General features: G+C 43.8%; 1 protein-coding gene across 2 annotated transcripts; it reads right to left on the bottom strand.

The window, feature by feature from the left end:
• Positions 1–4,739: 4,739 nt before the first annotated feature.
• On the bottom strand, positions 4,740–23,567 carry VGLL2 (vestigial like family member 2). Of its 2 annotated transcripts, none has more exons than XM_083355638.1 (4): positions 23,312–23,567; positions 17,937–18,246; positions 7,673–8,179; positions 4,740–5,516 (listed from the first exon to the last, which is right to left on the bottom strand). In XM_083355638.1, the coding sequence occupies exons 1-4, from the start codon at positions 23,390–23,392 to the stop codon at positions 5,473–5,475; spliced, it is 942 nt and encodes a 313-aa protein (XP_083211764.1). In that variant the 5' UTR covers positions 23,393–23,567; the 3' UTR covers positions 4,740–5,472. The 2 variants fall into 2 exon arrangements, with proteins under 2 accessions (XP_083211764.1, XP_083211763.1); XM_083355637.1 differs by lacking the exon at positions 4,740–5,516 and adding an exon at positions 6,560–6,736.
• Between the last annotated feature and the right edge of the window lie 705 nt (positions 23,568–24,272).

The raw sequence follows: 24,272 nt of genomic DNA, 5'->3' as shown, positions 1-24,272 counted from the left end.
ACGAGCATAGTTTCCAGAATTTAAAAGACCTATTGTCCTGTAACTCAACTGTCACACATTTTATAGAAAACAAACCCATCTGCTTCGCTGGGATGCATCCCTCTATGGGGTGGGTGCTGTCCTAAGTCACATAGAGGACAATGGGGAGCAGAGACCCATTGCTTATTACTCCCAAACACTGTCAAGGGCAGAGAGGAACTACGCCGAAATAGATAAGGAAGCCCTGGCAATAGTGACGGGAGTAAAAAAAATTCATGACTACTTATATGGCAGGGAATTCACTATTTTCACGGACCATAAGCCTCTGTTGGGGTTGTTCACGACTGACAGACAAACCCCACAGATCCTATCACCCAGGATGCTGAGGTGGTCCATATTCCTATCAGCATACACATGTAAACTGGTGCACAAACCAGGAAAGGACATGGGCCATGCGGATGGATTAAGCAGGTTACCACTAGCCACTGCTGAACTGGATCCGGCACCTGCTGAGCAGATAATGGCCATCCAGGATCTACCAGAATGCCCGCTCCATGCTAAGCACATTGCTGCTGGTACCAAAGCTGACAAGGTCATGAGCAGGGTACAGGCATGGGTAGCCTCAGGGTGGCAAGAAAAGAGTCCAGGCCCAGAATTTCAGGCATTCTTCATGAGGAGACATGAGCTGTCTTCTCATAAGGGATGCCTATTGTGGGGTAGCAGGGTCATCATTCCTGAGAAACTCAGGGATAGGGTCTTACAGTCACTACATGAGGGTCACCCCGGCATAGTCAGGATGAAGGCATTAGCCAGGAGTTACTTGTGGTGGCCGGGCCTTGATAAGGCTATTGAGGAACAAGTCACGGGATGTTACACGTGCCAAAGGTCAAGTCCAGAACAGCCGCACGCACCGGTACACAAGTGGGTGGAGACGCACAAACCGTGGTCTAGAGTCCACATTGACTATGCTGGCCCTTTTCAGGGTCAAATATTCCTAGTAGTAGTTGACAGCTACTCCAAATGGCTTGAGGTAGTACCAGTTACTAGCATGACCACAGCCAAGACGGTCCAGGTGCTCAGGGGACTCTTTGCTACGCATGGCCTGCCTGATGTGATAGTCTTGGATAATGGCCCACAATTCATATCTGCTGATTTCCAGGGTTTCACGAGGGCCAACTTGATTAAACATGTCACCTCCACGCCCTTCCACCCGTCGTCCAATGGGCAAGCAGAACGTATGGTGAGGATGACCAAGGACACATTGAGATGCATCATCAGTGGAGACTGGCACCAATGGTTGGCCCAATTCCTTCTTGCACAACACACTACACCGTGTACGACCACTGGCAAGCCCTGAAGAGCTGCATTGGGGCAGACGGCTGATCACTAAGTTGGACAGACTCCACCCTGACAGAGTGGCTGCAGAGGCGGAACAACCCATCTTCACCAGAGAGCTACACACTGGCAACCTGGTTTGGGTCAGAAACTATGGGCCGGGTCATGTGTGGGTTCAGGGGGTGGTGATTGACAGAACAGGGCCATTGTCCTACATTGTAGAGGTGGAGGGGGGCCATCAGGTCAGGCGACACATTGACCAAATCAGGAAACAGGGTCCTGAAAAGCCACAGGTTGATGGGCCTACCCTTACCATGTGTCCTGGGATGGAGGAGGACCTCACAGACACTGAACTAATACCAGGAAGTTTTGGCAGGACTGAACAACAACTGGAACATCAAGCCCTGGCTCACCAGGACAATGCGGTCGAAGGGGCACAGAGCCAGGCCGCAACTCATGATGAGGCTGCCCAGGTCAGTGAGCAAACCCCGAGAAGGTCATCCAGGGCTCATAGGCCACCTGCCTATTTGGAGGACTATGTAAGGTCGTAAAGAAGGTTGCAACGTGTCTGTTCAGCACCAGGAAACATGTGTTATAAAAATAAAAATTGTTTATTTTTTTATGGGGGAAAGGGTGTTATGTATGGGGATAAATAAAATACAAGCAACGGCTTGCTGTTACCATCAGGTGGCGCTGTACCATGACAGGATTGGCTGATAAGCGCCCGGCAGGAAAACCACATAAAGGGATTGGCTAACTGTGTACCTAGCCAGGTAGCCCCTATTGTCCAGTTCAGTACTTCCACCAATAAAGAGCTGTTATGCTGAACCTTTGTCCATCTTATTGCCATGCGGTCTGAACCCACTACACAATATTTACAACTAGATGAAAAAACATCTGAAATACAAAGAAGTATAGAGTTTCCTTCAGCTATCTCTAGTTTCCAGCAAGGACAAGAGATGAAACTGTATGAAAATGGGAAAGTTTACAAAGGTTGTGAATGAAGAAAACTCATTTTGCCAACTTTACTATAAAATAAGAAATGATAACCTGCTGGGGTTTATTTTTAATTGCTTCTGTTACTCTAGATTTGGAGGAAAGAAAAAGAGAACAAGTAGGATATAGCCCAAGGGTGGATAGAGGGAAAAGGATTAGTGGAAAAGTCACAAGAATATCTTTTACACTAAGGACAGGCAACCTATGACCTTAATTTTTCCTGACCTGCAACTTTGAATCTTCCTTGCTACCTAGCTTGCTGAAAAATGAATTTCAATACAGTAAGATAATAAAGTTGTACACCAATAGTGCAGATCAATATATGCTTAAATAAAGTTCAAACCACTAGTTATGTTAGAGTTACTCTCTATGCAGCCTGAATAATCCCAGCAAGCTTAATGAAAAAATTAAAATACAACTAACAAACTGCAATGCAGGTACAGGACAATAAATCACCTGTGGTCAGTGTGACCTACCACAAATAGGAAATGGGGCTATCACATTTCAAGTTCAGCAGCCCTAAAATTTCAGGTGAAAGCCATCTTCATTTGCAATGGAGTATTTAAAGCCATTTCTGGGAAAAATGCTGTACATGAGGTTATTCTCATTTGCATGCAACAATGCAACTTAAATGAAGCAAGTGGAACAAGATAAAATAATATTTAAATGTCACATACTGTATACCCTCATAAGAGCGTAGCCTCATAAAATTCACTAAGTAAGCTCTTAGAAAATACTTAGAATATAGCAGTTGTATTAGAGCAGGGGTGTCAAACTGCTGGCCCATGGGCCGGAGGCATCATAGCAAAACTGTGTCCATCCCATTGCTGGCAACGTCATGTGATGTTGTGAGTTTGATACCTCTGTATTAGAGTATATATGTGGAGAGGGGAAGGATAGTAAATTCCATGCTAAGAATTAAAAGTACAATGCTGTCAACAGCATAATGACTTTGTACAGAATAATACTTGGAGCACTTCCTTTTCTGTCTGCATTGCAGGAAAGGCACATGGAGAACAATCAAAGAATAAAATGATCTCACCTTTGAGGAAAGTCTACTCTTATTTGTTTTAAGTTTAGAATGAATAGTAAGAAGGGATATGATAATGCTTGATTCAAAATGATGCAAAGTATGGAAAAAGTGAACATTTTTCCTCACGACAGTCACAGTGGGAGATGCAAAGTAAGAAAAATGGTTATTACTGATACCACTATGGTATGGAAGTATAACCTTAGGCAACTTTTAAAAAATGAATTTTATTCATCTGGTGCACCAGTGCATCTTTTCCTGGATCAGGAAGAGAAGTCACTCATGTCTTGCACATAGACCTCCCCTTGAAAACCATTTGGAAGCATCAACAGAATGCAGTGGCATGGACAATAATGCGCATGACTAGGTATGTCCATGTGGCACCACTGCTTCCTGAGTTGCACTGATTGCATTGTTCAGTTCCAACTATCATTCAAGATACTGATTGTGACCTATAAAGTCCTACATGGCATAAAAAGCAAGATTCTATGAGAAACTGCCCATCTCCTGTGTTGCCCAGGTGACCCCATTCTGATAGCTTATCAAAAAGCCTTGAACACTTGAATGTTTTCCCAGGCCTTGGGGTATGGTTATTGATGCCCCTTGTTGCATATGTTTTAAGGTAAAAACACCATCTGTTCTTGGGTTGTTTTTTTTTTAATTCCCCTTCTTATTCCCTTTGTACTTTATCATTTTAATATAATGTATATTCCTATTTTGTTTGGTTTTATTGTATATCTAGAGTCATTTTGGAGTCAGGTAGTGCCTAAATTGAATAAATGAAATGAAATGATAAGACAGTCAGTTGCTACTAAACAGGATGCTTATATGCCACGGACAGAATCAGAAGCATCATATCCCGGGGGAGCAGTTGCTTAAAGATAAGAGGAGAGGTTATTGCATCTCCAAATTCTATTTATGGCTTGTTATCTGTTGATCTGTAGGTTTTGTTATGGTGGGAAACAAGATAGTAAACTAATTTGCTATTTGATTTGATCCAGATGGTTTCTAAATCAATGTTAAGCAAGTCAATGGAATTTTTAAAATTAAAAAATAGGGACAATTGGGATTTCCAATGGACATCTGAAATCTCCACCCTTTACTTCATAAAATAAATGCAATCAAAAGTTAAAGGAGACATTTTTAATTATCTTCCCTACAAATAAACACTTCACTGTATATCCTTTTCAAAACGAGAGAGAAAGAGAGAGAGGGGGGGGGAGGGAGAGAGCGTCTCCTGGTTACTAAAAAAGTCATAAAGGAACATTCAATTAAATGAAGTCTATTGTCCACCCCATTAGCCCTCCCCTCCCACTCACTCCAGTTGTTTCTCCTGAAAGTTGGAAGAGTTTTTTAAAAGATATTTTCTATCATCATAAATGTTTTATGTATAAAAAACTTATATATACAACTATGCATATAAGTATTATCCTATGCATTTTTGTGCCAAACTCAGAAGTGCCACCTTGATTGTCAAGTTCTTGGAGTTGGAACAGTTGTCTCTTGAACAGCTGCATTTGTGTAAGCCTGGAGGCAGGTGGCCCCACTAGTCACTTGCCACTCATCACCATGCTGAAGTCAGAAAAATCCATCCTTTTTTAAAAAAAAATATGTCCCAAATGTGTCTAAGAGTTTAGAATTACTTTGCTTCATTCACACCACTTGAATATCTTCCATGCTGCTTCCAAAGAGTTTTTTTTAATGCCAAATGATAAGCATGATTTATGTCCTCAGTAATATGAACAAACCCTTCAGTTTCCTAAAGTCAATGTTTTTCACATCCTCATTCATTATATCCAGTTCTTCTGAATGTGAAGCTGTTGTGTTCAATTTTGCCATTTTAGGAGAAGAAATGTCAAACTGAAGAAGCTTTTAGCCTTTCCCTTTTTCTTGTCTCGATGTGAGATGCTGATATCAGAAGAGTGAGGCAAAGAACAAAGCTGGAATTTGTGTGTAGGAAAGGAGAGTTATAATCAGCAGCTCAGCTCAGGAGTGATCCAGCACAGTAGGAATAATGGTGAGCTGAAAACCAAGATCAGAAGCTGTTACAAATTGACTTGACTTTGGCTCTGTACCCACTCTTACATAGACAAAAGTTTGACTAGAGGAGAAGTCACGATGGGAAGGCAGATCTAAAACCAGTAGAGATCTTTGCTTTTATCCTGAGGCTGCAAACCTGAGAACAGGGAGAAAAAGAAAGAAAAAGAAAGAGAGAAGTTGGAAATTAAAAAAGGGAAGAGAAAAGAAATGAAATAAAGACAGAAAGAGCCAAATACCCTCATATTTGGTAATGACCTTTAAAGCCCTACATTGCATGGGTCCGGAATACCTTAGGGAGCACCTGCTGCCGTCAACAACTTCCCTCCGCCCAGTGCGCTCCCACAGAGAGGGCCTCCTCAGGGTGCCACCGGTCAGAGAATGTCGACTGGTGGCCCCCAGGGGGAGGGCGTTCTCTGTGGGTGCGCCGGATTTGTGGAACCGTTTACCAGTCGAGCTCCGGATGGCCCCCGACCTTCGCTCCTTCCGACAGGATCTAAAAACCTACTTGTTTGAACAAGCCGGCCTGGTCTGATGGGTTTGGGTTTTATTATTGCTTTTAACGTACCGTATTTATTGTTGTATTGTATTGGGCATTATGTTTAATCTTTTCTTAACTTTTGTATCTTCGTATTTTAGTATTTATTGCCCTGTTCACCGCCCTGAGTCCTTCGGGAGAAGGGCGGTATACAAATACAATTATTATTATTATTATTATATGCTTGCAAAAATAGGTAAGTTACTTAAAACACAAGAACTGATGTCCAGAAGAAGTGTGAAATGAAGAACAAAGGCGTATGGATTAACTTTATGTGAGAACTTACAAAATCTAAAATGCTTGATGGCACAACCACTGGGGAAGTTACTACCACCTAAACATTACAGCCTCATATACTGTATTCAAACACCTCTTTATTTGTAAAAAAAAAAAATAGAAAAGTGCCAAGTCTCAGACTTTTTACATCATTTCTGGCATCAAAAATAGTTGCCATGAATGATCCTGGATCAAAGTAAATGTGGAAAAAAATCAAATTAACTTGCAGGGTTATTGTGAAGTTGACAGTAATGGGCAATATCATTCAGTAGAGCAGTGTTTCTCAACCTTGGCAACTTTTAAGATGTGTGGACTTCAACTCCCAGATTCTAGGAGTTGAAGTTCACGCATCTTAAAGCTGTCAAGGTTGAGAAACATTGCAGTAGAGTTTCAGGACACTTACTGAAACAAACAAACAAAGACCTCATACTGTTGGTGTTCTGTGTCTTTCTCCTGTCCTCCTGGTAACATGATGCCATATGAATCGTGATATCACGCTGAGTGTTTCCTTGTCCCCCCATGGAGAACCCATGATGTAGAGAGGTCTGAGGAAACACAACAGCTTTGTTCATATCTTGTGTTAGGCAAGCTGCGGTTTGTCTAATCAAGGATTATTGAAAAAAACTGCAGTGCCTGGGTTCCTACATTATGCTAAACCACAAAGCATGGTTAGCAAGTTACAGTGGCTGGAGTAACAAAACAGGTCACATTCTAGGTGTGTTGTCAGAATCACAGCCAAGTAAACTACATGATAGCTTAATGCTGTGGTACAGAATCTTTGTCAGCTTAGGACCAAAAGCTACAATTCTAAATGTGACAGAAAGTAGAATTCCAATTTTGAGCTTTCATCAGGATTTTTAAGAGCTAAAATGGTGCTTTAAGCCTCTGGAAGACTTAAGGTACATAATTTGCACTTGAAGTCTCCAGGATACAAAACCCCCTCCCCCCAAAATCTGATCACAATAAATTATTTTGCTCCGACCAGCTTTTGTGATGGCCTTTGCTTTAGCAAAAGGTATGAATCCAGTCATCTTTCTGCAATGGTATAACATCACAGGTATCTGCAAAGATGGGCAAGCATGGCAAATGACAAAATAAATATGCTGTTATAATACAAGTTCTGTCTATTTTGTACAAACATCACAAAATTGTATGCATGTAGGAAAGGAGCAGAACTTTTGCAATGGTGTGATTTTGCTCGTGTCATCAGTTTGACAAAATCATTAGATCCTGCTAGACACTTTTTTATAATTCAAAATGGGGCATCATATGTCACTGAGAAGAAGAGAGAGAGAAAGAGAGAGAGAGAAATGTTGAGGGCTAGTTGCTTCTGTGATAAGCCAGAGTTTTGTCTGGGGTCATGCAGGAAAATGCACAGGCAGCTGTTTACCTAATTCCTCATTCATTGGAATACACAATTACAGTAGAGAGGATTTTCAACAGTAAGGAAAAGAAAGAAAAGTGGGCCTGCCAGGTCTTACCTGCCTCTACATTCAGCCCTAAGCTCTGCGCCATCTCTCCTGCAGGACCAGCAAAAGGAGCTGGCGTTGTCCATGATGATGTGGCAGGCTCATTCTTGCCTAGCTCACACTGAGGGCTGACTGGGGTGGGCACCGAGGCAGGAGTGAGGCGGTGGGGACGCACGGAAGCAGCAGGCACCAGCAGTGAACCATAGCGAGGGTCAAAATGTGGGCTGTAGACCTCATGCACTGTGGCGGGCCGAGGGTAAGCAGAACTCTGTGTACCAATGTATGGGTGGTGATGGTGGTGGTGATGATGGTGAGCTGGGTGCCAAGGCTCCGGAGGCCCCTGATGAAGATGGCTGTGCAGTGAGCCCGGAGAATAAGGGTCCGCTGTGGCAAAGGGCAGTTCACTGTGGGCAGCAGCTGCCAGTGGGCTGCCCAAAGAGGCAGGCACAGAAGAAGGTTGGTAAGTGCTGTTCCAGAAAGAGGGTGGGAAACTACGTTGGCTCATAGGAAAAGATCCTTCTGTACAAAGAAAGATAAGCACAAAACAGACAGCATTAGAAGGATAGGAGGACAACTAACTCATTTCTAGTCTTTGTCTTTTGCATAGTTCCAACAATGTATATTCCAGATATTACCTTTTTCCTGTTCTATAACCAAGACCAATAGGTTGATTCTTTTAAGAGTTCTCAAGCAGACTGATATAGCCTGCCTTTCGCATCCTTACACGACATGCATTTAAAACAAAAGCAGTTCCCCTAAAATGACCCACTAGATTATTCAGGCTTGTTTTCTTTCACAGATGACACTGAAATGCTTTCTTTGGTATTTTGTTATTAATGTATTTAAACCAAATAAAACACTTTGAGCCTTTGTTCTCACAAATATGATAAAAACTGTTTGTATCATGCGGGTATAAAGCCTAAATAACTTGTGTCTATGCTTCATTTCACACTGTCTCTTCCTGACTGGGTGATGTACAAAACTAAAGAAAACATAAAAACAGACAGCCCAGGATGAAATAAGAAAATAACAAAACAAAACAGAGGCCATTGAACAAATCATAAAACTTAATCCCAGGCCTCGGTTCAAAGCCAAATTTTCAAAGCTTTCTGGATGCTATCTTTTATCTTTTATCTCTGGGAGATGCTGTTCCAGAAGATGGAGGCTGCAACAGAAAAGGCATGCTTCTGAAAAAGGGGGACTGGAGTGCACCCATTCTACAGAAACATTCTGGCTAGACAAAAACTTTTGGAGACAATTAGTCTCTCAGATACTCAGGCCCTATGGTTACTTATAAATATTTACAAGTAAATATTCTTCAGAAACGAACAACACAAAATTGTGAATTGGAGGCTCAAAGCTGTGTTTTCCATTCTGAAATAGTTATAATTCTTTACAAATTTAAAACCCAGGTGCTCAAAATTGAGATTATTTACAGGCATCTTCAAGGTGAATTTTCTCCTCCCAAACTGAGTGACACTGAAAATTTGTAGGATACTATTTTTGAACTTATATGAAAAAGGTTTAGTACCACAAAAGAACTTTCAAGACTTTGATACTTTTAAAACAACAGTTGGTTTCATACACTACTGTATGTGAAACTCTGTGTGTTTTATTTTGGCTTAGTGTTAACCCAATCATGGCTTATATAAACCTTTAATATAAAACATAGTTTAGTACAAATCTGCTCATTCTGACTTATTTAAAAAGTGATTAGATGCAAAGAATAAAGCCAATGTACCTTTTTATTCTTTCATATTAGCATCAAATAAAAATATAAAATTCTACACAATTTTAAAAATTCTGCTTATATTTAAAAATAGCACATGAACTGGGTTCAGATGAATCTTTGGCATTGTGCATGAAATTGTTCTGTTACTTATCTTTTTTTTATTAAAGAGTTTTACAAAAACAAAATTTTACAATATATCCCCAAATCCCTCCCACCCCAACCCCTCCCACTTGCTCCCCCCACTTCCCAGAGCTAAATACAGGATTATAGTTACAATAATCATATTCTAAATAAAAATTATGCATAATATACAATTAACCAAATTCATAATGCGCTTTAACTCTCTTTTAACATAACTACAAACAACGTACCAATAACAATATCCCACTAAAATCTACTCATAAGCTAAATGTTACTTATCAATTAAAAATCATTCTTAGCACCACTCTTTCTATTTCTGTGTCTAGAGTGCCTATCAATGAGTTTGATTCCTGGCAACTAGACTGACCAGTCCCTACAGTTTTCTTGGCAATATTTTCAAAAATACTTTGCCATTGAGAGATAGAATAAGATCGAATGACTTTCCAAGATCAACCAGCTAGGTTCCATACCTAAAGCAGGATTAGAGCTTATTGTCTTTTTGGCTTCCAATCCTGTGACTTTAACTGCTACAAAACTGGCTTATAAATGCCTCTAGTTATCAACAAACCCAGTATAATGCTTGTGAAATCTTTTTTAAAAAACATAGTATATTGAAAGTAATGTCTTTTTCAAGCTGAGTTCAACTGCAGATGCATATCCATCTAGTCTTTTTGTAGGAAAGTAGGATAAAATCTGCACACTTTGGCTGTGATAAATTAAACAGGAAGGACAAACATACAATATATGGTATTTAGATTAAGGGCTGGGAACAATCTAAGGTCAGCACTGTGATCAAAAGAAGAATGTTCAAATTGCCAGGATGTTTTTCAAGAGACAAAATGTCCTAGAAATCCCTGTTCCCTTGTCTCTGGAGAAGAGGCAATTATAAACTGCCACACTTTCCCCACCTCCACTTTAAAAACTTAGAAACAGGAGTGTTAGATAATGTTTGCTAAAACCTAACAATTAATTCTGAAAGATGGAGGGATAAAGAGGAAAGAAACTGATCTATTTTGGGGCACTTATCTATGCTTCATCTCACAAGTATAAAGGAAAGACACAAAGACACTATGCATTTCATTTTTTCTAGAGATGCAAAATCATTGTATTTCTTCTCTCAGGGAACTGTCAGATTGGAAAACATTAAAGCATTGCACATCCACCAGTTCCTGAGCTGGCAGAAAAGTATTTCAGCACAACATTTGCTGCCTTGATTGCCAAACTTTCTTTTTTCTTTAGTCACAATAGTGAAGACAATGAACAATGCCTTAATCTGACAAATTCAGGAAAATGAATGGTAGAAATCTCTGGCTTCCCATCAAGCATCACTGCTTATAGGTGAAAAAGTAATCGTCTCACTCCCCATAATGTGGGGATGATAAAACAAGAACAGTGCCAACTTGTAATGGATCCAATAGTGATAGAACTAGCCACACAAAACTGACACAATCACCTTCTAAGCAGCACAAGATTCCCCTTGGCTAGGTATTTCACCATCCTTTGTGTTGCTTGGTTGCTTTAGGTTCCTAGTGCACACTGGAAGGCTGCACTGTATCTGATGGTCTTTGTAGTCCTCAATGGAACTGCATCTATGGTACATGGAGGGAAGTATGCAGTGGGGTACCTCAAGGCTCTGTTTTAGGCCCAGTACTCTTCAACATCTTCATCAATGATTTGGACGAGGGGAGAGATGGGGAACTCATCAAATTTGCAGACGGCACCAAGCTGGCAGGAATAGCCAACACTTTAAGATACAGAAGGATCTTGACAGACTTGAACATTGGGCGCTATCTAATGAAATGAAATTCAATGGTGAAAAAAGTAAGGTTCTACATTTAGGCAAGAAAAACCAAATGCACAGGTACCTTGTGGTGGTACCTTGCTCAATAGTAGTAACTGTGAGAGATATCTCGGAGTCCTAGTGGACAATCACTTAAATGTGAGCCAGCAGTGTGCTGCCAAAAAGGCCAACACAGTTCTAGGCTGCATCAACAGAGGGATAGAATCAAGATCACGTGAAGTGTTAATACCACTTTACAATGCCTTGGTAAGGCCACACTTGGAATACTGCATCCAGTTTTGGTCACCACGATGTAAAAAAGATGTTGAGATTCTAGAAAGAGTGCATAGAAGAGCAACAAAAATGATCAGGGGACTGGAGGCTAAAACATATAAAGAACGATTGCTGGAATTGGGTATGTATAGTTTAATGAAAAGAAGGACTAAAGGGTGACATGAGAGCAGTGTCCCAATATCTCAGGAGTTGCCACAAAGAAGAGGGAGTCAAGCTATTCTCCAAAGTATCTGAGGGCAGGACAAGAAGCAATGGGTGGAAACTAATCAAGGAGAGATGCAACCTAAGACAGTTAGAACAATTAATCAGTGGATAACTTGCCTCCAGAAGTTGTGAATGCTCCAACACTGGAAGTTTTTACAAAGAGACTGGACAGCCATTTGTCTGAAATGGTATAGGGTTTCCTGCCTAAGCATGGAGTTGGAATAGAAGACCTTCAAGGTCCCTTCCAACTCTGTTATTCTATTCTATTTAGCAAATTATGTTTTTGAGGCCCTCTTTGCAATCATAAAACCATAGGAGCAGGAGTGGGTATTACACTAATGGATCAATTGCAACAAGGCATGTAGATTTATTTGTTTCTGTAGCTGACCTGATGCCATCAGTATTCAACTACAGTCCTGCATCTGAAACTAAATGGCCACTAGGCTCTGGTGGAAGGGTAGAAGAGAAGAAAAGGTCATGAAGAGGAATAGCCCAACTTCTATCTTGAGGAGTAACATTACAATAGCCTTCAGTGACATCCTCCAACTATATTGCTGTGGGGGGTGGGTGGGTTGTTCTTGTTTTGTTTAGTTTTTTACAATTTTACCTGCAATCAGAGTTGCTGGGAGTGGCGTGACACATAAATAAATAGTAATGGACCACAATTCTAATAATTCCAGGCAGTGTAGGCAGTAAAAGCTGAGCTGATTGAGGGTTTGCAGCTGTAATGCAAGACTCTTAGATGGGAGGGCATGGATTTGGAAGAGGTCACTTGAAGTTGTGGTAAATTCTTCCAAATAGGTCTTGTACAGCTGGACTTACACCACTTTGAAACTGAAAGTTTTTACTTGAGGACAATTCATTGTTTAAGACAGGCATGTCAAACTCACGATGTCATGTGATGTCGCACGATGTATCGTGACTTTTTCCCCATTGCCAGCAATGGGGCGGGGACAGTTTTAGTATGATGCATCTGGCCCATGGGCCAGCAGTTTGACGTGCCTGGTTTAAGAGAAATGAGGAAGCATTTTCTGAGGCATTTTAGGATGAAATTATGGAAATTTTAGAGATGAATTCACCCATCAAACTGCACTGCAAGAGCTGGGAATCGCTGGTTAAGCAACAAGGAAGCAAAGGACATTGCCAATATATTTTTTATTGACTGGGTTCAGACCTATATTAACATACACACCACAGTTCAGAAAACCATAGTGTGCTGTTTATGGCACAACAATAATAGTTTACCTCAATATGACTCGTTTGTTTTGGTTTAGCATAATGTGTGGTCTAAAGCAAATTGGAACCATACAGTTAAAATTTGGTCTGCTCATAAATAAGCCATATTTAATGAGTCACACCAAGGTTTATGTGATGGCAGTTATGGTGATTCAGTGAGAATCTGTCACCCTCTCAAATGCTTCAAGGTGCAGAGATGTGTCCAATAATTTGCATTTCAGGCAGAAGGTGTCCCAAGACAAGGCTTGGCTGGCTAGCTGACTGGCTGGGATGCTAGACCAAGTCATCTTGAGGGCTTCTGATGGGAGCAGTTATTGAATGACCTGAATTTCTCAATAGAAAAAGTTGTATAAATCAGACCACCTTAACTACTCAGCAGAATAGTGTGTTGTCTTACTAAAGAGAACTGCTTTGTAAAAATACAAATCTATACATACTCGGCCAAAATTAAGTATTACTGTTTTCAGCAGGGATGGCTTCCAAGGAAGATGACATAAGTGTCTAAAACTCCCCTTTCAAATTGGTTACTTTTCTGAATTTTAAAGTTTTAAATAAGAAATATTTAAGGCCTATAATATTTTCACCCAACATAAATGTCATACATTGTTGTGTATGTTGTTATTTACAGAGAAAAAAACTGCATGCTAATTTTGAATACTGTTTTTACTTCTTTAGGAGCAATAATAGTGACTATTAATTATGTTCTTCCATAAAAATCCAAGTCTGGAAGAAGGATAAGTAGTATATCTGGAATGATTATGTGAGAGTCAATTTGGCTCTCAGAAGATTTAAATTTTCTCTATGAGCATCCCACCAACTTTGCCAGGACTTGAAAGCTAAGTGGTGCTGCCTTGATTAGTGCTTGGATGAAAGATTGTATGAAAATACAAAGGCTGGATTTTTAAAAAAAAAATCCAGAAAAAAGACAGTATAAAAGCATGTTGGTACTGCTGCTAAAAAAATGACACAGTGATATCCAGTGGGAAGCATACAGCATTCAAGTGCATCTTCTCCTTAGTTTTGTTTAGGAACTGGGCACCTGTAGCAGCACAAATTTCAGGGATAAAAACAAAGAGGTTGTTTTGACACCTAAAGGTGAACTGTTTATTAACCAAAGTTTATGTGATGATAAAATTTGTTCATCTTTCAGGTGCCACAACTCTTTACGGCTGTGGCTGAAATTTGAAACTCCAGTTCTTCTGAAATAGCACTGCTTGACCATGACAAACTTTTCCAGTCAGGAAGTTTTGTTCCCACAAAAGAAATCAAGGCAGTGACTGCAAAAACGTTCCTTCTGAACTTACACTGACTTTACTTTGACCGATAAGACTATTGTGGTACAGGCATAGATATTGAAGTGGCGTTGGGGCTACGTTAAGGGATTTTCTATGATTAGGCACAGCACTCAGATACTCCATTTCATTCAAAAGAAAAGTGAAAGAGGGCTGGGCTGCAGAGCCCCATTCCTTCAAGCTTCCATCCAACAAATAAGGGTTATGTTAGACTTAAAAAAGCCCATTGGGTTTTGTCACAAAACAAAGCCAGTGCCCTCCTCTGCTTGCCTTCAGAAACTATCAAAGGCATAGACATTTACTAGGAGACCCCATTTCCAAGTGCTGTCCACTCCATGCAAAAGGTATAGTGCCCCCCCCACACACATCTACTGGTTGCTCCACTAAAAATAATCTTGTTTGTTCTCCCAGCACTCGGCTATCCCCTGAACCTTCCTCCAGGAAGATTTTGGCAATTAATAGGAAAAATTCTCATCTACATACAGCTATTCATCCCAGTGACTTGTTATTTCTTTTCCCCCATTTATCTCAGGATATAAGACTGGTGTAAGCAATCTTTTTGTAAAGATAATAATGAATCATCTGTTATCTTTCAATACTGAATGGTTGTGGGCGGTTTATTCAACACATCTTGGTTAATCATGATCATTTTATAAACATCTTTCAATGGTGTTCTATACGTAAACGTTATGTTTAATACTATGTTTGTTATGTTTGTTTTCCATGTACAGTGTATAAGTAAAAAGCTGGACTGTACTTGTACATACAGCTTGATTTATAAGAATAGCATGTATTCTTGGCACATGAAAAAAAATATCTGTTTATTCTTTCATTGGATTCATCCTCAGTGACCAGAGTTTACGTTTTATAACTCCAAATATAGGTTTTTTATTGTTTTAATATGTTTTTAGCCACTCAGAATTGCATTTGCAAGATGGGCACTGAAATAAATTGATTTCATAAATGAATATACTTAGCTCACTTTTTTGGGAAAAAAATCCAATTACCTACTTAACAAATCTATATAAATATATATAACCTCGTAGCTTTATTAAAACAAGACTCTAAACATATTCATATGTGCCCGACCATGATTTCTTTAATAACTCAGAATTGCTGAGTGACACCCTATACCAGTGATGGCGAAGCTTTTAGAGACCGAGTGCCCAAACTGCAACCCAAAACCCACTTATGTATCGTTGGGTGCTGGGTGGGTGTGGCCCATTGGGTGGGAGCGGCCCATTGGGTGGGTGTGGCCAATTGGATGGGCATGGCTGCAGTGGTAATGGCCGACTGAGTGGGACTAAAAAGTTCAATCAATTCCAACTTTGCGAGATCTTTTTTTTCCAGCGAGAAGTTGAAATTGATTGATTAATTGAACCTCTTTCTTTTGCACACGGTGGTGGAGGCCTAAAGTGAAAAGGTTTTATAAAATCCAGCTGAAGGCTAGGACTGGGGCGACAGCACGTGTGCCCACAGAGAGGGCTCAGCGTGCCATCTGTGGCACACGTGCCATAGGTTCACCACCACGGCCCTATACTAAAGCATAAACTATGATTTCCCACCACAGCTTCTGGGTTCACACCAAGCTAAAATTAAGCCATAGCTTAATGTAATCCATGAACCAGGCACCTATTCAGCTAATATTAACTATTCCCGCAACCCAATTGAAGAAGATTCCAAAGAATTCTATTTGACCAAAGCAGAGCACCATCTGGCACAGTAATAAGTTTCTTCACTATGGCCAGCAGGAAAGCAGCAATCAACATAAGGTGACAAAAAATTTTTCCTGCCTCCAAAGGTGCCTGAAATCAGTTTTAGGAGAAGGTAATCTGGTGAGATTATGCTGTTTTAATTAATGAATAGAACCAGTCCTTACAGTTTGGGGGGAAGGGCTGAGGAGGCTTTCTCATCTCTGGCAAAGTGAACACAGGTTGCTGTTCCCTTTTTCTAATACAAGTTTTTACATGGATGAGGCTGCTGGACAGATCAAACCATAAACCTTTATCCAGAAATATCACTGGTCTGCCCTCCAATCATCCACCTTGAAGATGAACAAAAACAGGCAGTCGGTAAACTTGAGAAAAGAAAATTTTCTTGCTCATGTAAACCTCTTTACCAGTTCTGCGCACAGACTGGAGATATATTTCCCTCTTTCCCTCTATAGAAATTGCTTGGGGAACGATATATACTAGAGAGAAACTTTTACTTATATGTTTCTCTCAAAACACATTCCTAGGCTCAAATTCCTTTATTCTTTTATCACCTTGGGTCCGAGTATGACTGGTAGTTCTGTTAAAATGAAATGAGCCTCATAAACTTGATTGCCTTTAAGTCATTTTGATAGTAACTAAAATATATTATAGCAAGCAGGAAACCATCAGTTCTGCTCTCTTTCACATACTCTACTTTAAAAGCAACCTTAATTATCATAGTTCCTCCGCTTAGCTTGGGAGTATGAACGTGGAAGTTTCTAAACATGATTGCAATGACATTGGGTTACCTGCTGAGGGAAGGGAATTGCAGAGACTTATCCCCAAGATATAGATTCTACCCTGCTAGCCTTCATTTCTTCAACAGCTGCTATCAGATGGCCCAAGACATTTTGCTGCAAGGAGTCCCCTGTCTTTTTGCCTACAAAGAGTATCACAATCTTTCTTCAACACTAATGATGGGACAACATCGGTTACATCTGAAAGCAAGGTAGATATTTTTTTTTTGGAGAGGACTTTCTCACTCTGGCTAACCTTAGGGCCAGTCCTGATCAGAATTCTATGAAATAATGCATCCAAAGCAGACTCGTTTATTTGCTAGTGAACATTATGGTCATAGGAATATTCTCCTTCTCTTAAAGTATTCCAAACTTGCATTCTACAACTACTACCTATCCTTGAACAACAACAGCACTTGGTTTCTTAGTTAGGTTTCTTAAAAATCTCCACAAAACTGCCATCTCTCTGACTCCGGAAAGCTGTGGCTTTCCCAATACCAAAAGGACCCAGATTGTTGGGGGCAATAAGCTGACTTTGTAATAATGCCGCTTGGGGGGGGGAAAGCCCTAATGAGCAGGCATATACATAGAATGAAGGCTATTGCTAAGCACATTGGTTTGTGCTTAAATTGTAAGCCGCCCTGAGTCTTTGGAGAAGGGCGGGATATAAATGGGATCCTTCCGAGGACCCAGATTGTTGGGGGCAATTAAGCTGACTTTGTAATAATGCCACTTGGGGTGTGTGTGAATGCCCTAATAAGCAGGCATACATATAGAATGAAGGCTACTGCTAAGCTTGTAAGCCGCCCTGAGTCTTCGGAGAAGGGCGGGATATAAATGGAATAAAAATAAATAAATAAATAAATAAAAAAGGAACCATCTACATCTGGGCAGGCAACAGTTTCCAGATGCCTTGGATTATAACTCTCACGTCAGAGGTTTCTGGGAGTTATAACCCAAGTCACCAGAAGGCCACAGGTTGACCACCACTCGACCCAAGCTCTGAGGAGTTGCATCTTCTCGAGCCTGGGGGGGGGGGCAAGAGAATCCCCTGGGGCCAAAGCTAGCCCGAAGGCGGCCGGAGACGAAGAGACCACCCAGCTCACCTCTCCAAGCGGCGGAGCTCCTCGCAACGGCCTTGAGGCTGGCGCTACTGGGCGAGTAGCTGCTGGGCTGGCTGAGAGCTCGGCTGAAGTGCTCGTCCACCACGGCGCTGATGTCTCCTTGGAAGTAGGTGAACAAGACACACCTGGCGTTGATGTACTCGGCCTCGGGGGGGCGCTCTTTCTCCGGGCTGCACTCCTCCTCCTTGATGCTGGCCGGGGCGGCGTGGTTGGAGAAGGAGGAGCTGCTGCTACTGCCGCTGGTGCTGGCGCTCTCGGCGGCTTCCTGCATCTTCGAGTAAAAGGCTAATTTCTGCGAAGGAGATCCCAAACGGTCAGGGTCAAGTCATTCCCCGCTGCCCTGCCTCCTCCCGCCTCAAAGCATTTCCTGCCCGGGGTTCTCAGAGCACTTCCTCGCCCTTCCCTCCTATCTGGGGGGGGGGGGGGTTATAAGAGCCTTGGTGGAGCAGTGGGCTAATGCCTCCTTAAGTAATACCAGCTGCCTGCAATTAGTGCAGGTTCGAGTCCCACCAGGCTCAAGGTTGACTCAGCCTTCCATCCTTCCAAGGTAGGTAAAATGAGAACCCAGATTGTTGGGGGCAATTAAGCTGACTTTGTAATAATGCCGCTTGGAAGGTCTATGAAAGCCCCAACAAGCAGGCATATATATAGAATGAAGGCTACTGCTAAGCTTGTAAGCCGCCCTGAGTCTTCGGAGAAGGGCGGGATATAAATGGAATTAAAATAAAATAAATAAATAAAAAATAAAAATAAGGCGCTCTGCTCCCATTTTCAGTCCCACAATTGCGGCGGCGCGGGGCGAGGCGGGTGGTGGTGGACGGCGGAGAGACCGCGGCTTTTTCCGAGCCAGCCCTTTTTTCTTGTGGGCTACGGCTCGTCTAATTCCTGCTAGCCGGTAGGGCACAATTTTATCGCCGCCACCAGGCTGGGGTAAAGCTACGCGAAAAAGCCTCAGAGACGAAACGGTTGGCAGCTGGCATTTAGTCACCAGCCCGCCGGCTCCGTGGCCGGCTGGGGACTTGGACGCGAGTCTCGAAGCCGGTAATTAGCACACCTCTGCCTCATGGCCGTGAAAGCGCGGGAAAAGCAGCGAGGAAGGGTTCCGCTCTGCCGCGGCTATCAGCCGGCCGACTGAGAGGCTTCCCTTCAGCCGCCGGCGCCGGCGCCGGCGCCGCCTTCGAGGAAAGGCCTTGTCAGAAAGGAGCGCGGGCCTCCCCGCTCCAACGAGTCCCACGCAAAGGGACGCCAGCCACGCCTTTTAGAGCAACGCAGAGCTCCAGGCGTGGGTTCCCCGTGAGGTGCGAAGAGGAGCTCGAACGCCCAAGAGACCAGGCTCCCGCCATGGCAGTTCCAATTACTCCTCCCCGCGCGGAAGGTGGCTTATGGGAGTGGTAGTCTAGCCCATCTAGCAAGCAAAGGGCTAGACCAGGGGTAGGCAACCTCGGCTCTTTTATGACTCATGGACTTCAACTCCCAGAATTCCTGAGCCAGCTATGCTGGCTCAGGAATTCTGGGAGTTGAAGTCCATGAGTCATAAAAGAGCCGAGGTTGCCTACCCCTGGGCTAGACACAGAAAGGCCGCAACAACCCCGTTGGTCGCGCTTCGCTCGCGGGACCTCTTTGCCTGGGAAGTCTCCTTCGACGGAGGCATTTTGGACGGATGTAGCGGATGAGGGAACAACTCGCCCCAAGGGCGAGGCTGGGCAGGCCGCGCCTGCCGCCTTTCTGAAGCCCGGGTGGAAGGGCTCCGCTGCTTCATTGGCGCGGGGGAGCTTCTGCCGTCACTTCCCCAGGCAGCGTTCCTCTGCCGGCCTTCGCCGAGGAAATCCCGGAGAGGAGAAAACCCAATGCGGTCCCGGATCTTAGGTCAGCGCGCGGCCTGCGCTCTTTTCTCGAGCAGGCAAGCAGGCGTCGGCGGAACCTTTCAAAACGCCGCGGCCTCGGACGGGCCGAAGGGGCTGTTTGCTGGAGCTGGGAGAACCCCAGAAGGCTACGCGGACCCGCACGGATCAGAAGAACTGGCCCGGGAACGGCCCGAAACGGCCACCCACTTGAGCGTTTGGAGAAGGCGACTGTATATATCACCGCCCAACAATTCTAAAAAGGACCAAAGGCAGCGAAGAATTTCCTGCTCTAAATTATTATTTTCTCTTTGACAGAGTTAGCAGATTAAACGTCCAGAATACACGAAAAGCATAGGGACGTCCCAAGAAATAGCATATTAAATACTATAAGCACGGGAAAACTACTCTAAACAGATCGTTGAACCTGGTTGCGATTTAAGCTATACTTTGTGCCTTCGGCTTCAGGGTGCCACAAGGTTCTTCCGGCCAGGATCTAACCGGTTTCACCCTCTGGAAACTGGGGCACCCAGAACCTCCGGGGAAGACCGTGATTGTCGATTTTTACAGGATTCCTTATATCCAATATTGCCGTAACGAGCGACCAAGAATAGATCTTGAAGAGACTCGACTTCGGTCCCAAACGTACAGATTCTCAAGGACCACGGAGCAGAGTTCCGGTTGACTGCTGTCTCTTGGGCGGAAGGAAGGCTGCCCTCTCTTCAGAGCAAATGCCGGCAGGGTCCTAGTTTAATTTATTTTCTTGGGGAAAAATTAGGCATTAGGAAGCACGAGCATTTTGAGGGGGCGTTTCATGAGGTGGACGTCCTAAAGTCACGGGACTCTTCCCATATTTAGCCCAAGCAGAAAAATCCTTGTTGGTAACAAGGAGATACACTGAGGTGGGATTTGAAATGAAAGGGACAAGTGACTTACCGTTTCAAAATAGATTTTGGGGGAAAGGGGGAAACGCATTTCTGTGGCGAACAGAGGGAGAAAGGCATTGTCGGAAAGGGCTAGATTATGTTTACGAGGTTCTGAAGAAGAAAGCGCGCTCTCTCGAAAGTCGACTAAACGCTTTCCGCGTTGGCTTTCGCGCGGTTAAGCTGCTTGCAGCTGCTGCTTTTGGGAAGGGCCGAAACGAATAATTTGGATTCGGATGCAGTGTTAAGTGCTTGGAAAACTAAATCGGAGAAACGCTTTCAAATGGGACTTTGTCAGCGAACAAACAAGGCTCGACCAATCTCTACATCAACAATGTTTTCCTCTCGGAAAGTCAAGTGAGAGGGCAGCTGGAAGAATTCCCAGTTACGGAGAAAGCGATTACCAAAGCTACTAACTGTGATGGCCAGTACATTCTGATGCCCTTCCTCTGCTAACATGTCGCAGGAGGTCTTCCTTTGGGAACTGAAACTTGTTGGGACACTGGCCTGATCCGGGGGTTCTGATAAGAAAAAAAATTGGGAAGGTCATCTGATCCATTGCTGCCCAGAAAGGGGGAAAGCACACCATTACAAGCCAATAAATTGTTCAGTTTTAAGACCTTTGCCTTCCAGAATCCTTCCATTCTGATGTTCAGGTTATTTCAGGCACACGTCTACTTCTTTTATTTGGAAAATGCACTGCAGGTTACAGCCCTTAATGTCATAAGGCCAGAATTCAAAAACACCTGGTTTTCAAAGCAGCCACTGAGAATATTCCAATGGAAAATCGTCTGGCATTTCACAAGGTAGCAGGTAATGAAAATGGAGCATCCTCTTGGTGAAGACCCTTTGTTCTGAGTTTACTAGTAAGTTCAAATAGAATAATGGCAATGGGTAATTTTGTTGCTATTTATATAAAGTAACACAGCGGAAATAAATTTAACATTACTGTGGAGGGTGGGGGAACAAGCAAATGAACATTTGACATTTCTTCATTTTGTGGAGAAAACTGATTTCAGTTTACTCAAGATTTAAGCCAAATTTATTTTAAACGATTTCTTGGGAAGCAGAAGTTAGGCACTTCAGTGGCATGGGCAGAGTGCCATTTCCTTGATGTTTGCGACTTCAGACAGCTTTAGAAGGCAGCCCAAACGGCACTTCATTTCGGAACAAAACGAGAGGAGGAGGAGAAGCGAAACGGGTGCAATTTTCTTTTAAATCCTATTTTATCCTAACAGGTTTACAATTAAACACGGTATTTTTCTGTCACTCTAAACAATATTAGGCCTGCTCAGGACGAATTTATTCTAAACTACAAAACATACCCTGTCTAAAGGGCTATATTAGGTGCACAATCTAGTTCTAATCACATTGATTAGAAGTTGTTCAAATGATCAAAAAAAGGAGTTTCTTTATTTTTAACATCCTAAAAGGTATCTAGCTAGCGATTTATAGACATTCGGTCAAGTCCTATCACGAACGCAGACAGTATAGGGATGTCCGCATGACCACAAACCGCGGGTCTAAGTGAAGACGCAGGAACCAGTTCCATTTCGTATCGACACTTTCTCACAACGGGATACGCTGTATGAGGAAGAGATTTCCTACCGGTAGTTGGCCGTTGTGTCAAAAGTCTGCAAAGCAGGTTAGCCAGGTTTTAGAAACCCATGAAAGATGCCTGACACGTACGCAGAGTATCTCGAATTCAGAGAGATTGGCTGGCAGGTGAGATCCCGGTATAAGGCCCGACACAACACCGTTGCCTTCTTCTATGTATATGGCTGAAGGTCTTGACGGAGCTATCTTAAAATAACGAGGGAGCCGTAAATGTTCGTTGTGACAGAAGCTTTGGCCCACAAATTCCGCAACTGCTTCAATCAGAATTAACGTAGATGAATTTCCGATTTGCTTAGCTGCTTTCTCTGTCCGGGCCAGCGCCTCTGAATACTGTACATCTTTCTAAGTCGAAAGCTAAGCGACAGTTGCAGGTAAGGATCTTTTAATTCCGCCGCTACCAACCGGGGCGGCCAGGGCGGCGAATCTGCTTGGCTCCCGCGGGCGTCCAAAAGGTTTACATCAGCGATTTGGCAGGGACTGCGTTTCCAATAGTCCGTTTAGGGTTTGCTCTCGGGAGTTTTCCGCTGGAAGAAATTCCCCCGCCCGCCCGGATTCGACCCTACTACAGCAAGGGAACTCGGCCGAATCCACAAAGAACAGGGCGAAACGGAATCCTCCGCCAAGCCACCAGGCGGTCCAAGCATTTCAAAAGGGGTGACAGTAGTCACCCTACGGCAGCGTTTCCCAACCTTAGGAACTTGAAGATGCGTGGACTTCAACTCCCAGAATTCCCCAGCCAGCATAGCTGGCTGGGGAATTCTGGGAGTTGAAGTCCACGCATCTTCAAGTTCCTAAAGGTTGGGAAACGCTGCCCTACGGTACCCTCCTACCCAGCCACCCACCCCGGCGCCCATCCATTCCGGGAAAGAGGAAGCTATTCGCCGACAGCGCGAAATAAACCCCCGAGGCCAATAGGACCAGTCCCGGGCCAGTCTCCGCCGCGCAGCCTGGCGCCCTTTGGAAGGAAGCGACCTACCTGGTGGTAAGGGCTGTAGGCTGCTGCGAAGTAAGGCTGAGGAGGACCGTAGACTTGATACATAACATCCAGACAGCTCATGGCGAAAGGCGGCCGGGGCTGGCGCCGCAAAGCGGGCTACGAGGCCAAGCCAAAGGGCGGCTTCTTCATGGGGCTGCCCGGGCAGTAGCCGAGCCCCCTTAGCCGCCGCGAGGAAGAGGGGAAGACGCGCGCTCTGCCCTTCCTCCCTCCTTCCTTCCCTCCCTCCCTCTTTCCTTCCTTCTTTCCTTCCACGCGCCCGCAACAGCCCGCCAGCTCAGGACCCAAAGGCGCGGCGGGCGCCCGTCGGGAGGCATTTAAACGGCAGGGCCGGCGTCAAGCGGAGGCGGAGGCGGGCCAGCCCTCGGGACCAATGGGGAAACCGCGTGCGCTCGCGCCCCTGCTTTGTGCCGCAGCGAGTGGGGACTGGCCCGGCGCTGCTGGACTTCTCTGTCTTTTCCCCTGCAACAGAAAGAGCAGCGTCGTCGTCGTCGTCGTAGTCAGTGGCGTAGCGTGGGGGGTGCAGGGGGGGCCGGCCGCACCGGGCGTAACATCTGGGGGGGGCGCATTAGATGCATTTTACTTTAATTACATCAGTATTTTCATAACAAACAATACATGTGCTTAGGGGGTAAGGGTTTCTTTAACTAATCTAGCGGAAGAGACTCGAGTGCTAAAATCCACGGGTTAGGGGGCGCAAATTACTTGCCTTGCCCCGGGTGCTGACAACCCACGCTACGCCACTGGTCGTCGTCGTCTCCTGGACCTGGAGGCCTCGTGGAGGATGGCTTGGTTGCATCCCTGGTCCTCCGACTTTCAGGAATAAGGTCCAAAATCTGGAAACGCAGTGAGAGAACTGGGATGAATGAATGAGCAGATACAGCCTGAACACTTGAGGGTCGACCCATCCTCTTCTTCGTTCCATACCGGGAGCAAAAAGTTT

This window comes from Vipera ursinii, assembly GCF_947247035.1.
Source record: "Vipera ursinii genome assembly, chromosome: 1".
NCBI lineage: Eukaryota > Metazoa > Chordata > Lepidosauria > Squamata > Viperidae > Vipera > Vipera ursinii.
Note: the sequence above shows the minus strand (reverse complement) of the source record. Positions and strands in the feature narration are given on the sequence as shown.